A 25,731-nucleotide genomic window follows, 5' to 3' on the forward strand; every position below is an offset into this window, starting at 1 on the left:
TAAGGTAGCTCCTTAAAATGTATTTGTTTTTAAGAAGCTGCAGGTTCATAGGAAAATATAAATAAGCAAAAACTAAATGCACATGTACATCATTTTATGTATTTGTAACTTGTTAATTAGTCTAAAAACTATAATTTGTCCTTGGTCCAAATTTAATCTGAAAATAAACTCAATGATATTTACTTTTATAGGTCTGATTATTATTGCCAAAATAATTTGTGCATAAAGAAAAGGAAAGTATGTTGAAAGCCACGAGATCATATAGCAAAAACATTAGCATTTCATAAGAGACCCAGGAGAATGTGATTACCAGAGGAGCCATGACTGATCAGGCAAAGGACACATAGGAGAAATAAAAATTTCCCAAATATCAGGAACTGGAAAACATTATTTTAAAAGTATTTTTTCCCACCAAGGGCTCATCAGTAGTCTATTAGTTTCTCTCTAAATAGACTTTGGTACATCTAGTGCTCAAAAGCAAATGAGATAAAATTACCATGAATGAAAGGTTTAAAAATCGCAATTTGTATGAAAGTGCATGTGTCCACCATTGTCCTCTGTGGAGGCCTGCTCTTGCCCTGGGTTAGCACCGGTCCACATTTTCCACTCACTCACACCATCATTTGTCACTGCAGAAACAGGCTCAGACAGTCAAACTTCCTGTTTAACTCTGAGACCCCAGCAGCTCAGAAAGGGGAGGTAAGCTAGACTCTGATGGTGTAACTGGCTTCCACAAACGTCACAGAAACAACACAGCTGCCTGGCACCTAGAGTGGCCTGGGGTACAACGTTCCTTCCCTGCCAGCAGCTGCTTCTACCTTCTCCCTATGTGTTTCTGCAGGTTTCCAAGAGGATCCTCAGGTAGTGAACACGGAGACAGGTGTGGAGGGCAGCTGAGGCCTTCTGCCAACCACAAATAAAGAGCAGAAGCCCACCAGCAACCTGCAAATGAGACCAGAGGAAGCCTGTCCTTCAGCCCAGGCGACCTTCACATGATGGCATCCCCGGCTGGTCAGTAACTGCAGAAGAGACATAAGCCGTCTAAGCCACTCTGGTTCCTCATCCTCAGAAGTTCTGTGAGACCATATATTATTCTTATTTTAGGTTGTCAAAGTCTGTGGGTAACTTAGTATAAGGCAATAACTAAATACAGCATGATATTAGGTTGTGATTTTATAAACATTCTTCATTTAAAAACCAAATATAAGAATTACAACGGAACCATACACACACACCAGAATGGCTCAAGCAAAAGACTGAGAATACCAAGTGCTGACAAAGACCATGGATGACTAGAACTCATAAATTGTTACAGTGTGTGGATGGGGGCATAAAACAGTATGACCATAATGGAAAAGAGCCCATCTCCTCTAAAACCAAACACACATCCCCCTATGATCTAGCTACATATTTCTGTTATCCAGATTGTCTAATCAAGGGTATTTGTCAAATACCCCCCCCCCCAGTTGGAACTCCCTTGGGGGAGGTCTGTGGGGGCAGCACCCTGGACAAGCAGTATCAATAAAGGCTTTGTTGCTTAGTCCCCTGGCGGTCTCCCTCTTGCCCGTTGGGTGATTATGCATGTCCTGGATGGCTGCCCTCTTTATGTTGGACTGTGAGGTGTGCTCCCTTCTTCTCTCTGGGATGTCTAAGGAATAAACACTGCTTCTGTGGTTTCAAGCATTGTATTGCGTCTACATCATCGGAGTATGTAGCTGAGTCATTGGTAGATGCCTTCTCTGTGAGTTACCTGACTGCCACACCTCAACTTAGTGTCTGTTGCACTAGGGGCTCTCATGCGGAGTCACTTTCTTGGTGGGAATCAACTGAACTCAGTCACACAAGACCCTTCAGGGCATCTGCTCATATAACTAAGATTCCTATGGGAGGGACATGTGGGCACTGGTCAGACCCTTAGGCATTAGACTGTCCACCAGCCTGAAGAAATATCCTATAAAAGGCACCCTGTGAACATCCATGACCAAATCGCCTGGAATTCCATCAGGATAGGGCTAGAGCCTGTAGTACCAGTAGTAACTATGTAGGGAGAGACATCATAACAAAATTAGAAAGAAAGAACCACACAACACTGTCCCCTGCTACTACTGGAGAATTTGATCCTTCTAAAATATGGGTGTGGACCCCCCAAGTCCATAACCAAAGCCTTCCACATAGCATTGAAACCAGCCTGAGCTGGCGTCAGGCCTGCCCTGCTTCCTCTTTGCAGCTTCTCTGCACACACTTCTCCAGGTCACCCATACCCACTCTTGACTCTTAAACAACAGCATATATTTTCTAACCACCACATCGTGGTGCACGCTCTGTGTTCAGCTGAAATGGTCTCTACCCTTTTCTCCATTCACTCAGAGTCCCTCTTGTTTTTAATGGCCCTAATAGGTCTCTCTTATAGAAGTCCCTGCTTGTCCCCCTGGACTCTCATTTCCCTGGATCCCAGTATCAATCTCCCCTGTATACACTAAGCCATTTACCTTCATGTCTGCACTGGGGCGGCCACACCCCAAACCTTGCCACGCTTCCTGAATATCTTGAACTCCTGGAACCTAGACGGCTCTCTTCCCGATGCCTGGGACCTGCCTGCCACACCCAAGATTCCTAGCCTCACTGTGTTTGAGTGGATGGAATCACATTGATCTAGCTCTCTATAAATCACCAGGACACCTTAATCAAATCCCGTGTAGTTATGAGTCAAACCACAACATGGTAGGCAAGCATCCTATCACTGAGCTATACCCTCAGCCCCTCTAGTGTCTATTTTAAAGTAATTTTTTATACATGTGAGGTACAGATTAGTGTTCACTTTTGCATATGAATGTCCAATTAGTTTCATCATCATGTGTTGAAAAGATTATTCTTTCTGAACTGCATTGGCTTTTAATCTTTACTAATGAATCAACTGTCCATATATATAAGTCATATTTTCATTTTCTAATCTGTTTCACTGACATCTTTGTTTTAAAAATTATTTTATGTATATATTTAAGTATAAATGATATTTTGATATGCATGGTGAAATAGTGACTCTAACCAAGCAAATTAATATATCCATCAGTACACAGTTAACCCTTTGTGTGTGTACATGTGTGCACAAGTGTGTGCTAAGAATACATAAATCTACTCTCTCAGAAAATTTTCAGTATACGCTTGGGAGGTGGGGACAGGAGGATCGCATAGGTTCGAAGCCAGCCTCGCTGCCTTAAGAGACCCTGTTTCCAAATAAAAATATATAAAAAAAAATAGGTCTGGGAGTGTAGCCTGGAGGTAGAAGGGCTTCTAGGAACCCCAGTACCACCAAAAAAAAAAAAAAAGAGAGAGAGAGAAAATTTTCAGTATAAAAACCAGTATTATTAATTATCCTCCTCAGGCTGTATGTCAGCTCAATATCATACTTTGAGTAGATATTAATATCAGGTATTGCTGAACCTACCAAATTATTTTAACTTTTCAAAGTTGTTTTGTTTATTGTTTTAAAATTTCTGTATCGTTTTAATATCAGCTTGTCAGTTTCTACTGAAAAAATTCTGCTGAAGTTGCAATGGATTTAAGGATTGATTTAGAAGCAGCCGTGAGTCTTTTGGCCTGTGGGAATAGTACATTTCACCATTTATTTACACCTTAAGTTTCCCTAAGCAATGGCTTATAGATTTGGTGTCTGATCTCACACACATCTGTTGCATTATCCCTATTTCATATTTTTGACATGCTTGTTGGCACATCGTTATTATACGCTGTAATGAAGTTCAGAGCGATGGAGACATACATGTACACGGCACTTGGTGTTTCTCTTTGGATCCCGCCTCGCTCCCCCGCCTCTCCATAGATACGACTGAGTTGGTACTGATAGCTTCAGGTAAGCCCACGGTGGTATTGGAACTGCACTCTTCATCAGGCCTTCCTCTGCCCCACCTCCTTCCCCCTAACCTCCCCTCACTATTATACTCGTCTCCCTCCTCATTTGTCTGAAGTTCATTTTGTTTCCCAGTTTCTCTTAGCTCCCACGTACGTCAGAAAACATACAACTCTGCACTCTGAGTCTGACTTATCTCAATTACAATAATATTCTCTAGTTCCATCCAGTTACCTGCAAATGACATAGTTTTGTTCTTTACGGCTGGCTGAGATTCCGTTGTGTGTATATACCACAGTTTCATAATGCATCCGTCTGTTGAGAAATATCATAGCTGGTTCCATAATTTGGTTATTGTGAATTATGCTACTGTAAACGTGGATATACACATATTGCTACAATATTCTGATTTTGATTCCTTTGCAAAGGTACCATATGGTGGTTTCAGTCTCACTCTCTGAAAACCTTCACACTCATCTTGAGAGTGGCTATATTAATTTACAATCTCACCAATGGTGCTTAAAGGTTCCTATTTCTCCACATCCTCAAGAGCATTTATTACCGTTTTTATTCTCGATGATTGGCATTCTAACTGGAATAAGATGAAATTTCAGTATAGTTTTGCTTGGCATTTCTGATTGCTAGTGATGCTGAACATTTTTTTCGTATTACTTATGGGCCATTTGAATGTCTTCTTTTGAGAAGTGTCTCTTCAGTTCAAGTGCCCATTTTTGCTTAGGTTGTTTTTTCATGTTAAAGTTTTTAAGTTCGTTGTATATTCTAAATATTAGTTCTCTATCAGAGGAGTTGCTGGCAAGGATTTTTTCCCCATTCTGTAGGCTCTCTCTTCAGACTATTGTTTCCTCATACTATTTCATATTTTGGATGCTTATTGAACACATTAAAAACTTTGAATACTTTTAAAACTAAATTTCCAATTACTAATTACAAGTGGGTAGAAATACAACTAACTTATGTACCTTGGCCTCTTATCTTACATTACTAAACTGGCTTCTTGTTCTAGTACCTTTTGTAAGTTCTACTGGGCTGTCTCTATAGATCATGGTGTTTTCTGCAAATACAGATAGTTACCTTCTCCTTTTCCATCTAGGTGCTCTTTAAAATTATATATGCTTGTTGCCGGGCGTGGTGGCGCACGTTTGTAATCCCCGTGCTTGGGAGGCGGAGACAGGAGGATCGCGCAGGTTCGAAGCCAGCCGCGCTGGCTCAAGAGACCTTGTTTCCAAAAATAAAGTAGGTCTGGGAGTGTAGCCCGGAGGTAGAAGGGCTTCCGGGAACCCCAGTGCCACAAAAAAAATTTATATATGCTTGTTTGGCTGTACTGACTAAAATCTCATGAAAAAATGATGGATAGAAATGGTGAAAGTGGGCATCCTTGTCTGATTCTTGATCTTTGGTGAGAGAAAATTTTTTCCTCTCACCAGCACATATTATGTTAGTGTTAGGATTTTTTGTAAATACTCTATAGCAGATTAGGAAAGTTTTCTCTGAGCTTTCAAAATCAGAAATGAATGCTGGATTTTTGTCAAAGACTTTCGGTATCTATTGAAGTAATCACATAAGTTTTTAGTTTAATATGGCACATCACATTAAATGATTATTTTCTGGAATGTTAAACTCATTTTACATTCTTGGAATAAAAGCACATGGTCCTGATATATTAAATAATTTTGTTTGGAGTTTTCACATTGATCTTAAAAAATCTTTGTATCCTTTTGGGGGATTATACTAGGGTGATGCTGGTCTCACAGAATGAACTGGGAATTATTATTTCTCTTCAATTTCCTAGAATAGTCTATATAGAACTGGTATAATTGCTTCTTTATATGTGTGGTAGGATTTACTGGTGAAGCTATCTTTGTCTACAGTTTTTTATGTGGAAAGGTTTAAAACTATGACTTAAATTTCTTTCATAGATACGGAGATATACAGGTTGCTCTAGTTATTTATTTCCTTGCAAAGGCTTTGAGCCAGGGGTGGTGGTGCACACTTGCAATCTCAGTACTTAGGAGGCAAAGCCAGGAGGACCACAGCTTTGCAGCCAGCCTCAACAACTTAGTGGGGCCCTATGTAACATAGTGAGGCCCTGCTTTAAAATAAAAAACAATAAAATTTGGCTGAGGGTATAGCTTGGCAGTAGAATGCCCTGGGTTTCATCCCAAGTAACACACACACACACACACACACACACACACACACACACACCCTTTGGTAGTTGGCCCCTTTATGAAGAATTTGTCAGTTTTACTTGTTGTTGTACTGATCATATAATTATTTTTAATATTCAGTTACAATTCTTCTAATACCTGTAAAATCTGTACTGTAGTCATCTCTTTTATTCTTGATATTGTAAGTTTTCATCTTTCTTTACCTCATTGTTTGGGTTAATTAATTTTATTGACCTGAGAGCCCACTTTTGGTTTCATTGAGTTTCTCTATTAGTGTTTTGTTCTCTGTTTCATTGATTTCTCACTGTATCTGATTTGCTCTTTTTTTTTTTTTTGAGTTTTCAAAGGTAGAAATTGGAGTAATTGATTTCAGGCCGTGCTTCTTTGATAAGCAACATGTTTTGTGACATAAGTTTCCTTGAATGTTCTGCTACTATCTTTGATATTTTTCCTCTCATGCTTCTTTTTCTAGAACTCCAATTATACTTATTTTAGGCTGCTTGTATTTTGTTCACAGTTTATTTAGTTTGCTTTTTTTGTAGTCCTGGGGGTTGACCCAGGGGTGCTTTATCACTGAGCTACAGTCCCAGCTTCTTTAATTTTTCTTTTAAGATGAGATATCTCTAAGTTGTCTAGGCTGGCCTCGAACTTGCAACCCTCCTACCTCAGCCTCTTGGGCGTGATGCCGCATCTGGCTCAGTGCTGCTCTTTGAACTCCTCCAGTCTGTTTCTCATTTGGATGTCTCTGATTGCTCTATCTTTATGCTCGCTACTCGTTCTTTTTAATAACAGCCAGTCTACTCTTAGTTCTACGGAGTTACTTTTTCATTTTAGATGTTGTGGTTTTCATCTCTAAAAGTTCACTTTGGACTTTAAACATGTCAGTCATATCTTTATTTACATTTTGAGTTTATTGACAGTAGTTGTAATAACTGTTAATGCCCTTATTCCTAAAATCTCTAATATCAGTGCTATTCTCATTAGCCTTTGATTGAGTAGTTTCTTCTCAATTACTTGCTCTGTACCTCTCAGAGTTCTTGCAACCATAATCTAAAGATCTGACCACATATCTTAGAGCAAGCTTTCAGACTCAGTCCATGTGGGGCCGGGGACGGTGGATCTCAGGACACGGTGGCTGGAGGCAGCGGGAGCATACGGGCTGTGCTCTTACATCATGTGAGTCAGGAAGCAGGAGAGGGAGCAGGGGGAGGAGGAACCATTAATAATCTCCAAAGCTCCCACCACCTCTAGTCACACCCTACCAGCCTACCAGGTACCACCCAGGCAATTCCATTACAACAGATTTCGGATTTATCTACTTCTGTGATTACAACCCTCATGACTGAATTACATCCGCTCCAAACATCAATTTATGAGCTCTTCAAAGGGCCATTTTATATCTACCCACAACATGCTCCTTTGCATGCATTCCTGGGAAGTATTCGCCAGGTGCCAGGCATTGTCAATTTTCCATTGTTTGCTGCTGGACAAGGTTCATATTCTCTCAAATCCTGCTGAGCTGTGTTCTGGAATCCAGTTGTGTCTCTTGTAAAGAGTTTGATCTTTTCGGGCCTTGCTTATAAGTTTTTCTAGTTGTGTTCAAAGAAGCTTTTGTCCTAGGTCAATTATTCCCCTTGACTGAGTAGACCCTTGTGGATGATATCTGTCAAGCGCCGTTCCCCCTAACCTTTCATGTGGTTCTCTCCCAGTGACACACTGTTTCTTCTTACGGGGGCTGATCAGCACTGGGCTAAGTGGCAGAGACAGTCCCTCTGTAAATCACAGGGGCCGTCTGCCTGTGCGGATCTCTCCTCCTGTGGTCTAGCTTTGAACCCCGGCCTCCTGGACCCCCCACACTCTGCTCCATCTTGCATGTTATGGAGTCTGTGGACTCTGTCCGGATTCCTCCTCCATACATCATGTGTTAGCACCCCTCTCGAGGCAGTGAACTGGGAAATCACAGGACTCGCCTGGTTTGTCTCCATCTGCTAAGGGATCACCATCTTTTACTGAATGTTCCATGTCTTTTTAAATCCTATTTGTATTTTTCTGGGAGGAGGAAGAAGGAAGGAAAATTATTTCTTGACACTCCATTTTGTCTGAAGCAGAGGTTTCCCTCTGCTGCTTTTCAACTTTTTATTATAGAAACTTTCTCACATTTGGAGAAATAGACACAAGAGTACAACAAACCTGTCTGATCCCTTGCTCAGGCTTCCTGATAATTGACTCATAGGTAATCTTGCTTCATTTCTACGCTCATCCCGCTGCAGCCCAGCATGATGTCTGTTTGCCCATCGGTGGTTTCAGTGCATCCCCTTTTCTAAGCACTACCACATCTATAAGTACTTAACAATGATTCCTTAATAGCATCAAATATCCAGGAATTTCCCAGATGACGACTTCTCCTCCTCCTCCTCCTCCTCCTCCTCCTCCTCCTCCTCCTCCTCCTCCTCCTCCTCCTCCTCCTCCTTCTTCTTCTTCTTCTTCTTCTTCTTCTTCTTCTTCTTCTTCTTCTTCTTCTTCTTCTTCTGTGGTACTGGGGTTCCTGAAAACCCTTCTACCTCCAGGCTATACTCCCAGACCTTTTTTAAAATATTTTTATTTGGAAACAGGGTCTCTTAAGCCAGCAAGGCTGGCTTTGAACCTGCATGATCCTCCTGTCTCTGCCTCCCAAGCATGGAGATTACAAGCGTGCACCACCATGCCTGGCTTTTTTTCTTCTTTATTACAGTTGATATGAGTCCAAATTCAAACAACAGGCCTACATTACCAATGCTTGATTGACCTCTTTAAGTCTTTTTTTTTTTTTTTTTGGTGGTACTGGGGTTCCTGGAAGCCCTTCTACTTTTGGGCTACACTCCCAGACCTATTTTTACATTTTTATTTGGAAACAGGGTCTCCTAAGCCAGCGCGCGCGGCTGGCTTCGAACCTGCGCGATCCTCCTGTCTCAGCCTCCCAAGCGCGGGGATTACAAGCGTGCGCCACCACGCCCGGCTGACCTCTTTAAGTCTTTTAAAAATCAATAGCAGAGCAGAGTTTGGCAAACTATCGTCTGCTTGCATATTATTACAAAAAAGTTCTACTTGCACACAGCGTCCCGGGCAGGAAGAACCTTGAAAGTGGGGCCTCTTCTTCTTCCTTCCTGGATCTCTTACACCCAGCTCACAAGTGCAGCAGACTGACCACAGGATGGTTTTGCTTAAGTGACAGTTATTAATAGGGAGACAGCAGCATCCCTTTTCCTGCCTAATCAAAGAAAATATCTTAAGCTGATTTTAGTGTGTGTCCCAGCCATCATTCTTGGAGCTATAATCTAAGGACCTGACCACATAGCTTAGTGGAAGAAATATATATATTTTTATGGGTTTGGGTTCAGTCCATGTGAGCCTGGAGACTATGGGTCTCAGAGCATGGAGAGAAAGGGAGAGCACATGGGCTGTGATCTTCACATCATGGAGGCTGGAAGCAGGAGAGAGAGAGCAGGAGAGAAGGAACCATGTATAATCCCCAAGGTTGCACCTCAGGGACCTAGCTCCAGCCCACCCCACCAGCCTAGGACACCGACCATTGTAATGGGGTTACAACCCTCATGATTTAATATATCAGCTCCAAATATTAATAAATGAGCTCTTTAGGGGACACTTTATAACTAACTAAGTGTGTACATCTGCTTTTTATCTTCTCAAGAGTTTTTAACTAGGTAAGACTCTGGATGTGAGCTGCCATGAAACCAAAGGATCTTCTCCCAAGGCTGCTGTTCTTTTGATTCCATCCTCCTCAGCACCATTCAGTGTAGTCCACAATAGCCAGTGCCCATCTGGGCTGGCCATTTGCCAGGCTTGGGCTTAGGGTAACAAACGAAAAACAAAAAAACCAGAATGATATAGGCTGTTTTGGCTCTGACCTCAAGGAGCCCTGGAGGAATTTGCCCATGAGTGAAGCAAAGCAGATGAACACAGGTTGGGGAAACACAAGGTAGTGGAGAGCATCCTACCTATGCACAGACATCAATGAAGCCTCCATGACGTATGCTGCTGGCTCTCCAGAGAGGAAGCATTTAATTTCAGGCAACCAAGATGGGGTGAACTTTTGAGCCAAACCAATAAAATAGGCCAGAGATGGCACTTGGGTTACAACTTTCCCTTATAGAAAGGAAATGAGTGAAATAAGATCTACTTAATTGATCAAAGTGACAAAAGGCAACTCACCACAGACAGAGCTAATGGGCCTCAGGCTGTTTCCTAGAGTATTTACATACGCTCAGCTATCTAAAGCGAGGATGTGTCTCCTGAATGGGGCCAGGCCAGAGGAGGTAGCTGAGAAGTTTGACCACGGAGGGGCTATTTTTGTATTGTTTTGCCATTTTATGTGAATAATATCTAGGTTTGAATGTGTTTCATAGTGGTAGAACATGTGCTTGGCATGTACAAGGCCCTAGGTTCAATTTCTGGTGCACACCTGTGAGCATGGGTATATGCACACACACAGACACACACAGAAAGGGTCTAGTATAATGGCAGGGCTCTCCCCAGTGGGGACAGAAGGGTAGGAGGAAGAGCCAATGGTTTCCTTTTGGTATTTCCACAGTCATTGGTGAGATTGTTCCAGCTCTAGCAAAGGCTACCAGGCCTCCTACTTCTTCTTATTCCTGCTGAGGACTGGGTTCTTAGACCACACTCTGTTCTCCCTCAGGGATGTGGGGCTGTCCACAGCAGTCTTCTAATCACATACACCTGAGAAAGAGCAGTGAATTGTGGAAAACCAGAGGCCAGTGCTCAAGAACAGGTAGATCTAGTTTGACTGCAGAGAGAGGGAGAGGGAGAGAGAGAGCAGGAGAGAGAAGAGAAGAGGAGAGAGGAGAGAGGAGAGAGGAGAGAGGAGGAGAGAGGAGAGAGGAGAGAGGAGAGAGGAGAGAGGAGGAGAGAGGAGAGAGGAGAGAGGAGAGAGGAGAGAAGAGAGAAGAGAGAAGAGAGAAGAGAAAGAAAGACTACTCTGGCTACATATGTGTGGTATGTCTGACCTTAAGACAGATTTATCTCCATTTTAATGAAAAGAGTGGGCATTCCAGTGCCTACCTTGTGTGTGTGCAAGTTAGTGTGGTTAGTGGGGTCAAAGCATTTGGGGGAAGGAGCCGGGGATCTACAGGCAGAAGAAACTCTCTGTCCTTTCTGATCTCTGCTCCACCATTCTGACTTCCCCTCATCTCCCTTGGCAGGTGCTCAATGGACAACCATGTGGATTTGCTGCAGCTGGATACCATGACCAGCTGTTGGGCTAATGTGAGAACTTACTTAGTGCATCCTTATTGGCCTTAATTTTTTTCCCCACCTCTGGAATGAACTTATTTTTTGTGTGGGTCTGGGGATGAAACCCAGGGATATTCCACCTCCGAGCTACACCCCATGCCCTATTTTTTATTACTTATTTTGAAACAGGGTCTCACAAAGTTGTGGAGGGCCTCACTAAGTAGCTGAGGCTGTCTGCAAACTGTGCTCCTCTGGTCTTAGCCTTCTGAATGCTGGGATTACAAGCCTGCCCCACCACGCCCAGCTTGGAATGAACTTTTGGAACATTCCTGGAATTATACTCAAGTCAGTGGCTGGTGTCTCCAAATCATGGGGAAGATTTCAGAGGTTCACTGTAAATGTTACTGGAATTAACTGTCACTAGGATTGGCACTCTTGTGAGCTGGACCAAGAAAGTATACCACACGTTGATTTCTAAGTCACATATTCTTCACCAGGAATACAGAACTCTCACTACCACTGAGTACTCTCCCACAGTTTGGGGGAGAGTAGAATATAATTTAATTTAGTTGCCACCATTTTCCTTAATTTTGCAAATCCCACAGACAAAGATTCTGAAAAATTATACTAGCAACACGTGAGATGTTGACTTCTAGTTAACAGTTTTTCTAAATGGAGCCCCATTGCTTTGTTTGGGTATTCCTCATGGATTAAAAATAAGGAATCACGGGTTTGCTGGGACAATATCTTGGTAGAGCTCTAAGGCTTAAACATTGCCCAAGTGTGGGCTTTGCTTTCTCCTTATATATGGAGCTCACATTTCAAATCGACTTGTGTGTTTGGGTCCCACTCAAAAATCTTCTTAACTAACCTTAAATACACTGAAAGTAGCCAGACAGTGTCTAGCACATGGATGTTACCTATTAGATCTATTTTTGAATAATTTTGTAGTCTATAGAGTGTGATTTCTCTTGAAAACAAACATTAACATAACAGGGTTTACTAAAACACTGAGCTCATAGGACACACAAAGTGCTATTAAGTTCCAGAAAGGCAATGGATACAAATCCAATGAGGGGGTGACTTGGCTTTGCAGAAAGAACTTTGGCCTTCGGCAATATGAATGAGTTCAAAGACTGATTCTGAGCCCACAGTAGTGGGTTCTATTGTGTTCTGGCAACACAACTTTAGGAAATTTCCTGAAAAATTTTCTAATGAAAATCTCACATTTCCTTTGCTAATTAATTGTGAGAATTAAATGAGATATCACATTGAAAAAGCTTAGTGTTTGACATATAATACTCATGTTATCTATTTTATGAAGATCTACAAGAGAAAAATTAAAAAGCCCCAAGTACCAAGAAATAGTAAGGATAGGGAAATGCTAATTACCTTAATTGCATGTTTAATGCACAGGCTGAAAGATCACACTGTATCCAATTAATATGAAAAATTATTACATGTTAGTCAAGTTTCTTAAAAGTGCCTCATATATGCTGCCTACTGTTATAAAGGGTTATTTTCTTGATTTTATGATTTATGTTAGGAAGATATAAGTAATGGAGAAATTTAGAAGGGAGATGTATAAAGATTAAAAAACATGTGATGATATCCAACACTGGATAAAAGTACATAGGAGCCCATCATGGTGGCACATGCCTGTAATCTTAGTGCTTGGGGTTATTCACTTTAGTACTTAAAGTACGTAGTACTTTAAGGGTTATTTCCTTTTTTTATTGCGATACTGAAGATGGAAAACAGGGGCATTCTACCTCTGAGCTACACCTCCAGCCCAATTTTTTATTCCTTATTTTGAAACAGGGTCTTACTGAGTTGCAGAGAGCCTCACTAAGTAGCTGAGGCTGGCCAAAAACTGCGATCCTCCTGTCTCAGCCTCCCAAATGCTGGTATTACAAGTGTGCACCACCATGCCCAGCAGTTATTTCCTTTTGATTGGGGAAAAAGCCATGTGATTAACTATAATAGAAGGCAACCAGATATATGTTACAAGTCCATGAAGTTCCAGGGGATGATAAGAAATGACCAATTAATTCTAGCTCGTCTGAACATAGCTCACTTTCTTATCTCAATTGATTCTTTCATACTCACATCCTTTTACTAAAATGAGGCCTTCTCTGACCACGCTAGTTTAAAATTGCACCTACACCCCTCCACTGCATCTCCTCCCCTGATTTATCATTCTCCATACCGCTAACCACTGAGACACTATATTATTAATGTTCTTTATCTCCACACAGGTAAAGGCTTTTGCCTGATTGTTCACTGTGTGTCCCGGCAGCTAGGTCACTCTGTTGGAGGACCAACACCTGCCAGCTGTTGGGGACACACAGTAAATAAGCCTGGTGCTGTCCCTACTGTTTTGGTACTCGTGATCTTACTTGGGGAGCTGAATTTCACCAAAGGAGACAGAATGTAGGTATGGGTGAGGATAGCAATGGGTGTAAGCAAGAGCAGGGGGTGGATGGGGGGCCAGGCAAGGGTGGTTGAAGGCCCTCAGTGGGGAGAAGTGGGAGGGATGGAACAGGCCGCCATGGTTAGATACAGAATGGTCCCCTGAAGAGCTCATGAATTGGTGTCTGGAGTTGGCATAAGCGATTCTTGAGGGCTATAATCCATTCATTCATTGCAATGGATTTACCTGGCTGGTACCAGGTAGGCTGGTATGGTGTGGCTGGAGTCGTGGGTCCCTGGGGTGCAGCCTTGAGGATTATATGAGGCTCCTCTTCTCCCTACTGGCCCTACTGTTTCTGGCCTCCATGATGTGAGGAATGCAGCCCAGGTGCTCTCCCTCTCTCCACCCCCCTCCAACAAACCTGGATCCGCTGTCCCTGGCTTCATATTGACTGAGCCCCAAAATGTAAGGAAAGAAATCTTTCCTTTGAGTTACATGGTCAATCTTTTAGATTACAGCTGCAAGATGGCCAACTGGCCAGACACAATGGAGAGTTGAGTGCCACCAGAGGGGTTATTCTGCAGGTAATGGGAGTGCTGTGGTTTGATTTTGATGTGTCCCCTTCCCAATGCTTGTTGAAACTTGACTGCCACTATGGCAGGGTTAGGAGGTGGGGCTTTAATGAGAGAAGAGGTCATTCAGAAGGATCAATGCCTTTCTGGTAAGGATAAGTTCTTGCTCTAGATGGACTGGAGTAGTTACCACAAAGAACAGGGCCGCACTAAGTTGCTGGGGCTGATTTTGAGCCTGGGATCCTCCTGTCTCAGCCTCCGAGTACTAAGATTGCAGGTAGGTTCCACCATGACGGGCATGCATGTACCTTTATCCAGCTTTGGATATCATCACATTTCATTGTTCTTTAAACATCTCCCTTCTAAACTTCTCTATTATTTATATCTTCCCAACATAAATATTTCTGAGGCCTGCCGAGGAAAGTATTTCATCTTTTACAGCAGTGGCTTTTATTTTATTTATTTATTTTTTTGTGGGGGATTGAACCCAGGAGCATCCTAACTACAAGCCATATCGTCAGACTTATTTTATTTTCAAACAGAGTCTCACTAGGTTGATGAGAGTATTAACTACTTTCTTGGCTGGCTTCGAACTTGAAATCCTTCTGCCTCAGCCTCCAAAATACTGGTATTAAGCATTGGCTTTTAGAATAATCTTGACCCAAATAACAGTGATGCCTCAAAGAACCTACCATGCACATGCAACTACAGCTCCCTCACTTGTCAAAAAGGAAAAAGGATCCAGGCCTTGTAAGAAGAGCAAACACACTGCACTCTCTGTCCCACTGAATGCAGTCCTGACACAGGGTGGAGGGCAAGGAGCAGCGGGGGACTCAGGAGACAAGTCCAAGTCAAAACCAGGAGACAACAGCTAACTCACATTAGACTGACCACTATCAAAAGGTCAAAGGCAAGTGTGGTCAGGATGCAGAGGAAAGTGGATTCCTGTGCACCACTGGCTGGGATATCAATCAGGACAGCAATTACAGAATGATCGGGTGGAGGTCCCCCATTAAATTAAAATAGAACCATCATGTGATCCAGCAATTTCACTGCTGGTATGTACCTATAGGAAATGAAATCAGTGTATCCAAGAGACATCTGCCCTCCTGTGTTAATGTTGTGTTATTCACAACATCCAACGTATGGAATCAATCTAAGTGTTTATCGATTGATGAATGAATACAGAAAATGTGCTAGCCGGGCGTGGTGGCGCACGCTTGTAATCCCCGTGCTTGGGAGGCAGAGACAGGAGGATTGCGCAGGTTCGAAGCCAGCAGTGCTGGCTTAGGAGACCCTGTTTCCAAATAAAAATATAAAATAGGTCTGGGAGTGTAGCCTGGAGGTAGAAGGGCTTCCAGGAATTCTAGTACCACCAAAAAAACCAAAACCAAAACCAAAACAAAAAACCAGAAAATGTGCTAGATACACATGATAGAGATGAGGTATGAAAACAATCTGCGTGCATCAGTCAGCTGCTGAATGAATAAAGAAATGTGTTATATACACACAATGGGGCTGGGCGTGGCAGTGTGTGCCGTAATCCTAGCTACTTAAGAGTCTGAGGAAGGAGGATTGCAATTTCAAAGCCATTCTCTGCAACTTAGTGAGATTCTGTCTCAAATAAAAAATTAAAAGGCCCATAGGTGTAGCTAGTGGTAAAACACCCTTGGGTTCAATACCTGGTACCTACAAAAAGAAAAACAAAAGTTTCATTGGGACTTGGAATGTAGCTCAGTGGTAGAGTGCTTGCCTAGCATGTGTAAGGCCCTGGGTTCAATTCCCAGCACTGCAAAAACAAATGCCTACAATGAATATTATTCAGTTTTGAAAAAGGATGAAACCCTGCCATTTGTGACAACATAAATAAACCTGGAATATATTACGTTAAGTGAAACAAGCCAGGTACAAAAAGACATATCACATGATCTTGCTGGGGGGGGGCTTAAAAAATTTAAACTCACAGAGGTAGAAGAGTAGAATGGAGTTAGTGAGAAGGTTGTGGAGCTATTGGTGAAGGACACAAAATTGTACTTAGAGAGGATGAGTGAGCTTTAAAGAGCTATTTCATAGCACAGTGACTGTTTCAGTGTCCCCAGACCTCATGAGTTAGACAAGGCGGGACAGGAGTGGTAGGGATGAGTCCTGAGGGCATGGCTGGTATGGTGCATGTGATCCGGCCACCCTGCTCTTGCATCTGTTCTCTGACCCTCACTCTCTGCTCCCCACCGCGATGCCCTGAGGATCTGCAGCCCCGGCCCCTTCTTGGAAGCCAGCACAAGATGTACTACATTTATGACCTCTGGCAGACTCTCCAGACCTGTGTGCAATGAACCCTTCTTTTTCTATATTTTTTCTTCAAGTGTCTTCTATGTGAACATAATATAGCTCCTAACTCCAGAACTTGGCAGTCTTTGCAGGAGAAGCACTCCAGCTGTGGCTTGGGAAGCACACAAGGGATTCTAATATTGAAAAGTAGCCAGATGTAATGGCACATGCTTGCAATCCTATACTTGGGAGGCTGAGATAGGAGAATTATAGGTTTGAAGCCAGCCCCAGCAACTCTGAAACCCTCAGCAATTTAGTGAGACTCTGTTTCAAAAAATAAAATAGGGCTAGGAGTATAGCTTGGGTGCAGAATGCCTCTGCATTCAATTTCTAGTACAAAAGAAAAAGAATGTGTGGAAATTCCTAATTAACCTTTTTTCTTTTTCTCAGTTCTCTGTGCCATAGAACTCAATCAAGTTTGTGACAGCGATGGGGGGAGGGTCAGGAAACAAAACCCATTATGGTTCAGAGGGGCCTTCCAAGCCAGAGGCTCTGGGGTCATCATAGGGCAGGGAGGGAAAACCTCATTGCCTTTTTTCTCTCTGGCTTCTGGCTGTTTGTTTGGCTTAAGCATGTTGCACTCAAGTCTACCAGGCTGAAGGGTAAACAGAGCCCCAGTGACCAAAGCTGTCTGGGGGACTAGAAGAGTGGAACTCAGGCTGGAAGGTCATGATGAGGCAAGAAGCGGAGGAAGCAAGCTCTTAAAGTGGTTTATAAACTCTTGGCATGTCCTGGTGCTGCACAGGGATGCCTCTGCTCTAAAGAGATTACAGAGGAAATACTGAAATAGGCAACACACCATAGACAAAGTACCAGACTGGCCACTAGGTGGCAGCAAGTGGGACAGATCCAAACGGCACTTCATGAGGATTTCCTGTGGAACTTAAGTCCAGAGCTGTCTTGGGGTCTGAACCAAACTGGGGAGATTATCTTCTATAATAAAAATAACACATCTGGGTGTGATGGGGCACATTTGTAATTCCAGTGCTTGGGAGGTTGAGATAAGAAGATTGAAGGTTCACGGCCAGCCTCATGCCCTCCAAAACTTAGTGAGAGCTTGTTTCTAACTAAAATTAAAATAGGGCTGGGGTGTAGCTCAGAGGTAAAATTTCCCTGTGTTCAATTCCAAGTGCCCCCCCCTACAAATATGTTTGCTGTAAAGAGTTTAACAACAAAGAGAATTTCAAAACATAATTTTCAAAGCACCTAGGATATAATTTAAATTTACTCAGTATCCTGAAACAAACCAAAAATCCTATAGAAAACAATAACAACAAACTCAACCAAAAATCCCTCAATAGCCACATTGGAATAAAACAATAGAGAAAGTATCAGCAAAGAAATAGAAGATGAGAACTGCTGGGTGTGGTGGCGCACACTTGTAATCCCAGCACTTGGGAAGCTGAGACAGGAGGATTGCACAGGTTCGAAGCCAGCCTCAGCTGCTTAGTGAGACTCTGTTTCCAAATAAAATATAAAATAGGTCTGGGAGTGTAGCCTAGAGGTAGAAAAGCCCCTGGGTTCCACCCCCAGTACCACACACACACACACACACACACACACACACACACACACACACAAATAGAAGATATAAAGAAGTACCAACTGGGAATGTCAGAAATAAAAAAAATTAACAACAAAACAAAACAAAACAAAAACACCTTCTTGGATGGGCTCAAGAACTGAATGGAGACGATGGAGGGACAATTTAGCAAATTTATAAATAGATCAATAGAAATGACCTAATTTAAATAACACACAGGGAAAAAAACCAGCAAAGGAAATGAAACGAAACATGGGAAGGCGTAGCTGAAGAGCAGAAGGTCTGTCACAGCATCTGCAACTGGAAGGAGAGGAGGGAATTGAGAAGCAGAAAAACAAAATAGGTGACTAAAAGGCTGAATTACCATTGGAAGGCAACCAGTGTAAGCTTGAATGCTAACAGCTTAAAGGAGGAAAAGAGACTGGGTCATGTCACTGGACACAGAACATGCATCTGAAAGAATTCAACACAATTCATGGTCGAACTCTGAAAATTAGCAATAAAGAGAAATGTATTCCCTCCATCTGACCAGAGCCCACAGCCCACACTCTCTAAAATGGGAAAAGACTTTCCCCCTAGAGTAAGAACTAAGCAAGAATGTCTTTTACCACCATTCAAAGGGAGCATTTTGGGGGAAAATTCTAGCCTATGAACAAAATTAAGAAAAATAAGAAGGTATACAAATTGTAAAGGAAGAAATAAAACTGACTCTATTCAAAGACATGTGATTGTCTATATTGAAAACTACACACATACCTTTACTGCCTTTCTAGAACAAATAATTGAATTTAGTTTTAGTATGATTGCAGAATACATTAACAAAAAATAAATAATATTTCTATATACTAGCAATGGACAATTTGAAGATGAAAGCTTTAAAAATACTATGTACAAAAGATATAAAGCCCCCAGATAAAGTCTTACACAGCATATATAAAACCTACATGCTAAAAACTACAAAATGCTGTAAAAAGAAATCAAATGAAGCCAAAATAAATAGAAAACAGGGCTATAGCTCATGGAATGAGAGCGTTCAGACTGACTGGGAGAATAACATGATCTGATCAAATCCAGTAGGACATTTACTAGATGGAGGGAGGTGGCCGTATATGGAAAGGAAAAGGAAATGAAATAGTTAAAAACAGTCATGAAAAAGAAGAAGGGATTTAGAAAAATCACCCTACCTAATTTTAAGACTCACTCCAAAGCCACAGTAATTAATATGGTACACTATTGGAAAAGGAGTAGCCATGCAATCAATGGTACAAAACTGGTGTCAAGAAACAGATTCCCACAAATACTTTCAGGTGTTATTTGACAAATGTGCAGAGGCAATTCAATAGAGGAAGGATAGTATTTTCCACAATGCTTAAACTATTGGACATCCTCAGGCATAAAAATGGCCATTGACCTAAATCTTTCACATTGTACAAAAATCAATTCATAATGCAGCATAGATCTTAACATTTGTAAGGCATTAAAGTATAAAACCTTCTAAAAATCACAGTAGAAGAAAATCTTCATGACCTGAAGTTATACAAAGATTCTTAGCCATGTCACCCAAAGATGTGTTCCATAAAAGATAAAACAAACAGGACTGCATCAAAATTAAAAGCATTTTCTCTGCAAAAGACATTGTTAAGAACAAAGTACACACAGGGAGGAAATATTTTCAAATCACATGTATGACATATATGCAGTATATGTCATGAACTCTCAAAACCTGAGTATAGGAAAATGAGCAACACAAGTTAGAAATAGGAATAAAGTTTGAATGGATGTTTGACAAAAAAGAATGCAGATGAAAATAATAACATCAAAAAGTTTAAAATCATTAGGGAAATAGAAAGTAAAGCCATGAAGAAATATTGTGTAACTAGTTAACATGGCTAAAATAAACCAACACAAAGAAATACCAAGTGCTGGTGAAAACTTTGCCTACATTGCTGGTGAGAATGCAAAATGGTATAGCCACTCTGGAAAATTGCTTGGTAGTTGCTTATAAAGTTAAAGACACACCATATTCCACCTTTATGTATTTACTCTGGTAAAACTAAAACTAGATTCACAAAAACCCTGTTCTTAAATATTTATAGACACTTCAGTCTTAAGTGCTAGATATGGAAAACAAAATTGAAAAGCCTTCAACATGTGAATGGATAAACAAATCGTGGCCCATCTCTAGAATGGACTGCTATCAGCAATAAAAAGAAACAAACTCTGGATACAACACTTGGGTCACTCTCTCAAGAGTGCAGCAAACGAAAAGATGCTAGTTTTAGAAGATTAAGCTCTATATGACTCCATTTAGATGACTGTCTTGAAAAGATAACAAACTAGCACTAGAAGCCAAAGTGGTGGTTGCCAGTGGATAGGGACGGCTTTACTATGAAAGGCCCAGGATGGAGGACGTGGGGGTGAGGAAGTGGTGCTGTGTCTTGACAGCTTTAGAAGTCACACAAATCCATGCCTGTGTTAAAATTCATAGAACTCTATACAAAAAGGTCCATTTAAGGAAAAGAAAAAGAGGTAACAACTCTTACACCTGCTTATGGCTGTCTAGAAATTAATAGCAATGTTAGTACTAGTTATGTCAGCAACAATCATGATCTACTTCCACTACTTTTGGGGCATCTTCTACATTTTTCTTGCTTTGTCAGGCATTTCATATCACAGCTACTAATATTCATGATCACCCTGTAAGGTGAATTAGGCTCAACTTAATATGTGATAGGTCGGGTCCCCTCCCCTTCCCCTCATGCAGCTGGGACAGAAGGCCCGGAGTCCCAGAAAACAGAAGCAGAGGTAGAGCAGACTCCAGATATCACGAGAGGACTGGCATTATCTTGTTTCATTAGCCCCCATCCCCAAGACCCTGGATACTTGAATATCCTCATGTTCTCTCTCCTGCGTGACTCTGCTGACCGATCGGTCCCTTCCACCATGGTTGGCAGACCTTGCCTGAAGGTACCAATTAATTAAAAGTGCCTGGTCTTACACTCCTTTGCTGGATTTTGTCTCCCTTGCGACCCCTGACTCAATTTCAATGTTCTTTCCCTCTCTGAGCCCTTGTGGCTACCCGGTGGATCATCCTTGCTGGAACCTGGACTCTCCAACCCTTAACTGGACCAATTGCTGTCAGACAGGGTGAGTTCTCTTCCTTTCCTCTGGTCAGCAGGTCATTGTCTCTGGTTTCTCTGTTTGTCCAAATGTGTGGCTATGTCAGAGTTGCCCCTAGACAACCAGGTTGTCCTACTCCTGCCTTGAGAAGGGAGTGGAGATGTCCTTCCCATCCTCTTGGCTCCTCTGGCATTAAGAAAGGAGTAAAGACATTGCTCCCATCCTCTTGGCCCCATTCCTGGACACTGATCAGGATAATGGGGATGCCTGTCTCCTGTTCTTCATTCTCACCCACAGACCAGACATGGGAAACCAAAATTTCAAAATAGATCCCCATACCCCACTGCGTGGATTCCTTGCTAATCTCTGGGCCCTGGGGCTATGAAAGGATTTATGCCCTAAGCAACTCTGTTTCTATTGTAACATGGCATGGCCTTAGTATGAATTGGATAATGGGTGTCAGTGGCCCAAAAATAAAACCTTCGGTTTTAATATCCTAACAGATCTCAGCAACTTTTGTGAGCAGTCTGGTAAATGGTTGGAAGTCCCTTATGTCCAGGGAGCTCCTGTTCTTGAGCTCCCATCCCTTCTTTGTTCCCACTACTCTATTTCCCAGGTCTTGCTGGCCTGGGAAACTCCCAGTCATTCTACTCAGGAAACTCTTATCCATTCTACCCAATCCCCTTCTACCCCATCAGTCACCATCTTCTGATTCCACCCCTGATCCCCAGGATCTACCCTCATCACTCCAGCCACCACCTTACCCTACAGCTAATCTCCCTTCACCATTGGAATCCACCTCTCCACCCCGGTTCCCCATATCTACCCCTCCCTCTTTGATCTCAACCTGTTGTCGAAGCCTCCTCCAATGGCCTCTTCACCCAAATCTTCTCTTTTCTCCCCCACTATCCTTCCTTAAGAGACCAACCCTTAGCACCAACCTTGTCTTCCCCCGTAAGTCACCATACCTGCTCCAAGAACCAGCCCTCATCTCTTAGCCCCTCTCCATGAGGCATGTGGTCAGGAAGGCCAATGGAAAAGTGATTGCCCTTGGAAAAGCAGTGAGCCTCAGCTGCCTTAACACAGGGGGGCCACCCTTCCAGACCAGGCCCTGCCGCTGGCCCTATTCAGCCTGGCCAAAGACTGATGGCTCCCAGACTCGTCAATCTCATCACCCTTGATAAGCCCAGGGTGATGAGATTTACTATCAAGGTAGCGGGTAGGCCAATCTCCTTTTTGGTTGACATGGAAGCTACCTACTCAGTCCTTCCATCATTTTTGGGTCCCAGTTTTCCTTTTCCAATCTCAGCACAGGGGATTGATAATTTGCTTCTTATTGTGTTAAAAAATGTACAAAATTATTTCAAAATGTAATTTCAAGAAGAAAATCATGGCAGAAAGGAACCAGTATGTAGGGATGAGAGAGAAATGTAAAGAATGTGTATGGGTATGAAAAATTTTGGTGCATGTATGTCTACAAAAGTATTTTCTTTATACCATTATAATGTATGAATACATTGCACCAATAAAAAATAAAAAAAGAAAAATTTTGGTAAGGAAAAATAAAATAAAAAATAAAAAGTGTCTTGCATGGTAAAAAAAAAGTTTATCCTGCCGGGCATGGTGGCGCACGCTTGTAATCCCCGCGCTTGGGAGGTGGAGACAGGAGGATCGCACAGGTTCGAAGCCAGCTGTGCTGGCTTAAGAGACCCTGTTTCCAAATATAAAAAAATAGGTCTGGGAGTGTAGCCCAGAGGCAGAAGGGCTTCCAGGAACCCCAGTACCACCAAAAAAAAAAAAAAAAAAAAAAAAAAAAAAAAAAAAAAAGTTTATCCTAAGATTGTCCCAAATGGGAAAGGAAGAAATAGGATAATATAAAAAGGCTAAAAGCAAGTTGCAGAGGGTTTGAGCATGTTGAAGAATGATTGTATAGGATAAAGTTTATAGAAAGAAATATTACATGTGATAAAGATGGCTATATTTAAAATTATTCAAAAGGTTTACAGTGAGGTTCTATTAAGATAATTTCCTGTGTTTTCTACTGTATCTGTTTTCTATGGTTATCTAAAGTTCACTTCTAAAGTAAAAGTTAACTCCTGTGTAACCGTAAAGCTATATTTGTGCTTCCCAAATGCTATAAATGTATAAATGGGTATTATACAAAACACCAGTCAGTTTAATTACCCAGTTCATCACAGCTGCCTGAAGTCAGCAGCCTCAGAGCCATCTGTCCCAGATACAACCCACCAGACTGCTCATGAGAAATCTATACGGTTCTTCAGGGGTGGCATGGCTCCTACCCTTTCTAATCCCTTTGGGGGATTGATGGGGATTGAGCCTGTATTAATTGTTAATAAGAGCTATATTAATTGCTAATAAGAACAAGCTTTCATAATTAGGCAGAATAATAAAATCCCTTTCTCTGCCTCTAAGCTGTCAGCCAAGAGCTGCAGCCAGGATTGACCTTGGTCAGCTAAGGTTTGGCTGTTAGTCCAGCTGAATACTGACTGTTAAACACAAACACCTGCACTTAGAAAAATAATTCTATGGATTTTAAAAATAGTTTATGCTAAAGTTAAAGATAAAAAAGCAAGCTACATTAACCCAATATTAATTACTAATTACACAAAATAGCTATAGCACAGAACCTTCAGACTTTAAAAGACTATATTCCTGTGCCTTTTTTCATTTATTGTAAGACAAGTTTTTAACATAATAAGCAACTTTTAGCAGACAGAGATAGGAAAGGGCTAAAAACTCACCAAGGACACAGATGGACAATACATGCTGGAAAAAAAAACAACAAACCTAAAACCAAAGACAAAGGGGGCTTCTACCATGCAGCCCCCTGACCTCGTTAACCAAGTAACACATTTATTTTTGCAGGCCTGAGGATGGAACTCAGGGGCATTCAACCTCCGAGCTACACCCCCTGCCCTATCTTTATTCTTTATTTTGAAACAGGGTCTCACTAAGTTGAGGAGGGCCTCACTAAGTAGCTGAAGCTGTTCACAAACTGTAATACTCCTGTCTCAGCCTCCCAAATGCTGGGATTACAAGCGTTTGCCACCATACTCGGCTAAGAACACATTTTGATCAGTGATGTCAGAACTGTCTGTCCCCTCGAAGCCCCACCTTCATGGGCCCCTTTGAATTGCTGTATGGTCGCCCTTTTTTGCTTAATCACTCTCTCCCTTCAGATCTCCCTCCCTTGGCTCCCTATCTCCTTTACTTGCCTTTTCTCGGCACCTTCTTTGAGAACACACTGACTGGTATCTTCCCCAGTCTGGGATTGAAAAAGCAGCTTCATACCCTGCAGCCAAGGCCCTTAGGCTGGGAGACCAAGTCCTTTTCAAGTCTCCTCATCCAAAACATCTCCAATAAGACTGGGCCCTTCACCATGATCCTCACCACACCTACTATGGCCAAACTGCTGGGTGACCCCAAATGGCATCACCTTACTTGGCTAAAAAGGTCTCCATTACAAAAGCCTCATGAAAAATTTTCCTGTACAGGTTTGGGGCCCAGTAAGCTTCAATTTTCTCGGCTTGACTCTTTAATGCTTTTATTTTAGGGCAACCTTCAATCAAGTCCCACAGCAGCCATACTCCCGCCTGCCCACTTCCAAATGACCTGGCCTCTCCTGGCCAAGGGGCCCCTATAACAATGTCCCCTCTGCCAGAAGAACATAGTTATTGACTCGGTCATCGACCACTATCACCAAAAGGCCGGGATGATAGGTCAGGTCCCCTCTTAAGATGAGAATAACAAATATAACTTTATCATCATCAACAACGATTTCTGTTACTTTGAAAGAGGCCAAATGCTTGGACTTCCAGGACACCTTTGGGAATGGGAATCTCATGTTCTGTTGCTGGTTGGAAGGTACTCAGGCCCAAGACGGTGGTGTGGGGTGATGCAGAGGTCAGCTTACCTTCCAGCAGGTCTCTGGCCAGACCAGGTTCTGCCCCCGTGGACCGAACAAAGTCTGACAGGACTGCGTCCATATCAAGCGTCATAGGATCATGTAGAAGTGCTGCCCAGCACTCAGCCGAGGTGGGGTTTGGAAGCAGGCTAGAAACCATCCATCTGTAGGAAACAGAGGATGTCTCACAACGTGTTGGAAGCAAAGAGAGAGACCACATGTGCAAAGACCTTGTGGAGAGGCACAGCCACTGCTCCTTGCAATTGTACATTTGGAAATGGTTGGGAACAACATGCTTATTCTTCATGCAGGATGTTACAACATAAAACTCAACCAAAATATCATTCCCCTGCATGTGCTATATGAGATAAGGGATGCTACAGTCTGAATGTGTATCCCCCAAATTCATATGTTGAAATCTAGCCAAAAGGTGACAGTGTTAGAAGGTGGGGCTTTTGGGGGTGATGAGGTCAGGAGGGTGGAGGCCTCATGATGTATGAACACTCTTATAAAAGAGGGCCCAGAGAGA

General features: G+C 42.2%; 1 protein-coding gene across 2 annotated transcripts in view; it reads right to left on the reverse strand.

Annotated features, from left to right (window-relative positions):
- OTUD7A (OTU deubiquitinase 7A) overlaps nt 1-25,362 on the reverse strand; it is a gene marked incomplete at both ends in the record, with an annotated part of 114,030 nt that extends 88,668 nt beyond the window's left edge. For both annotated transcript variants that reach the window (XM_080693042.1, XM_080693041.1), the window contains one exon: nt 25,212-25,362. In XM_080693042.1, coding sequence (XP_080549168.1) covers nt 25,212-25,362 — 151 coding nt within the window. The remainder of the gene's footprint in view (nt 1-25,211) is intronic.
- Nucleotides 25,363-25,731: the final 369 nt, after the last annotated feature.

Source organism: Muscardinus avellanarius (genome assembly GCF_963383645.1).
Source record: "Muscardinus avellanarius genome assembly, chromosome: 3".
In the NCBI taxonomy this organism is placed as follows: domain Eukaryota; kingdom Metazoa; phylum Chordata; class Mammalia; order Rodentia; family Gliridae; genus Muscardinus; species Muscardinus avellanarius.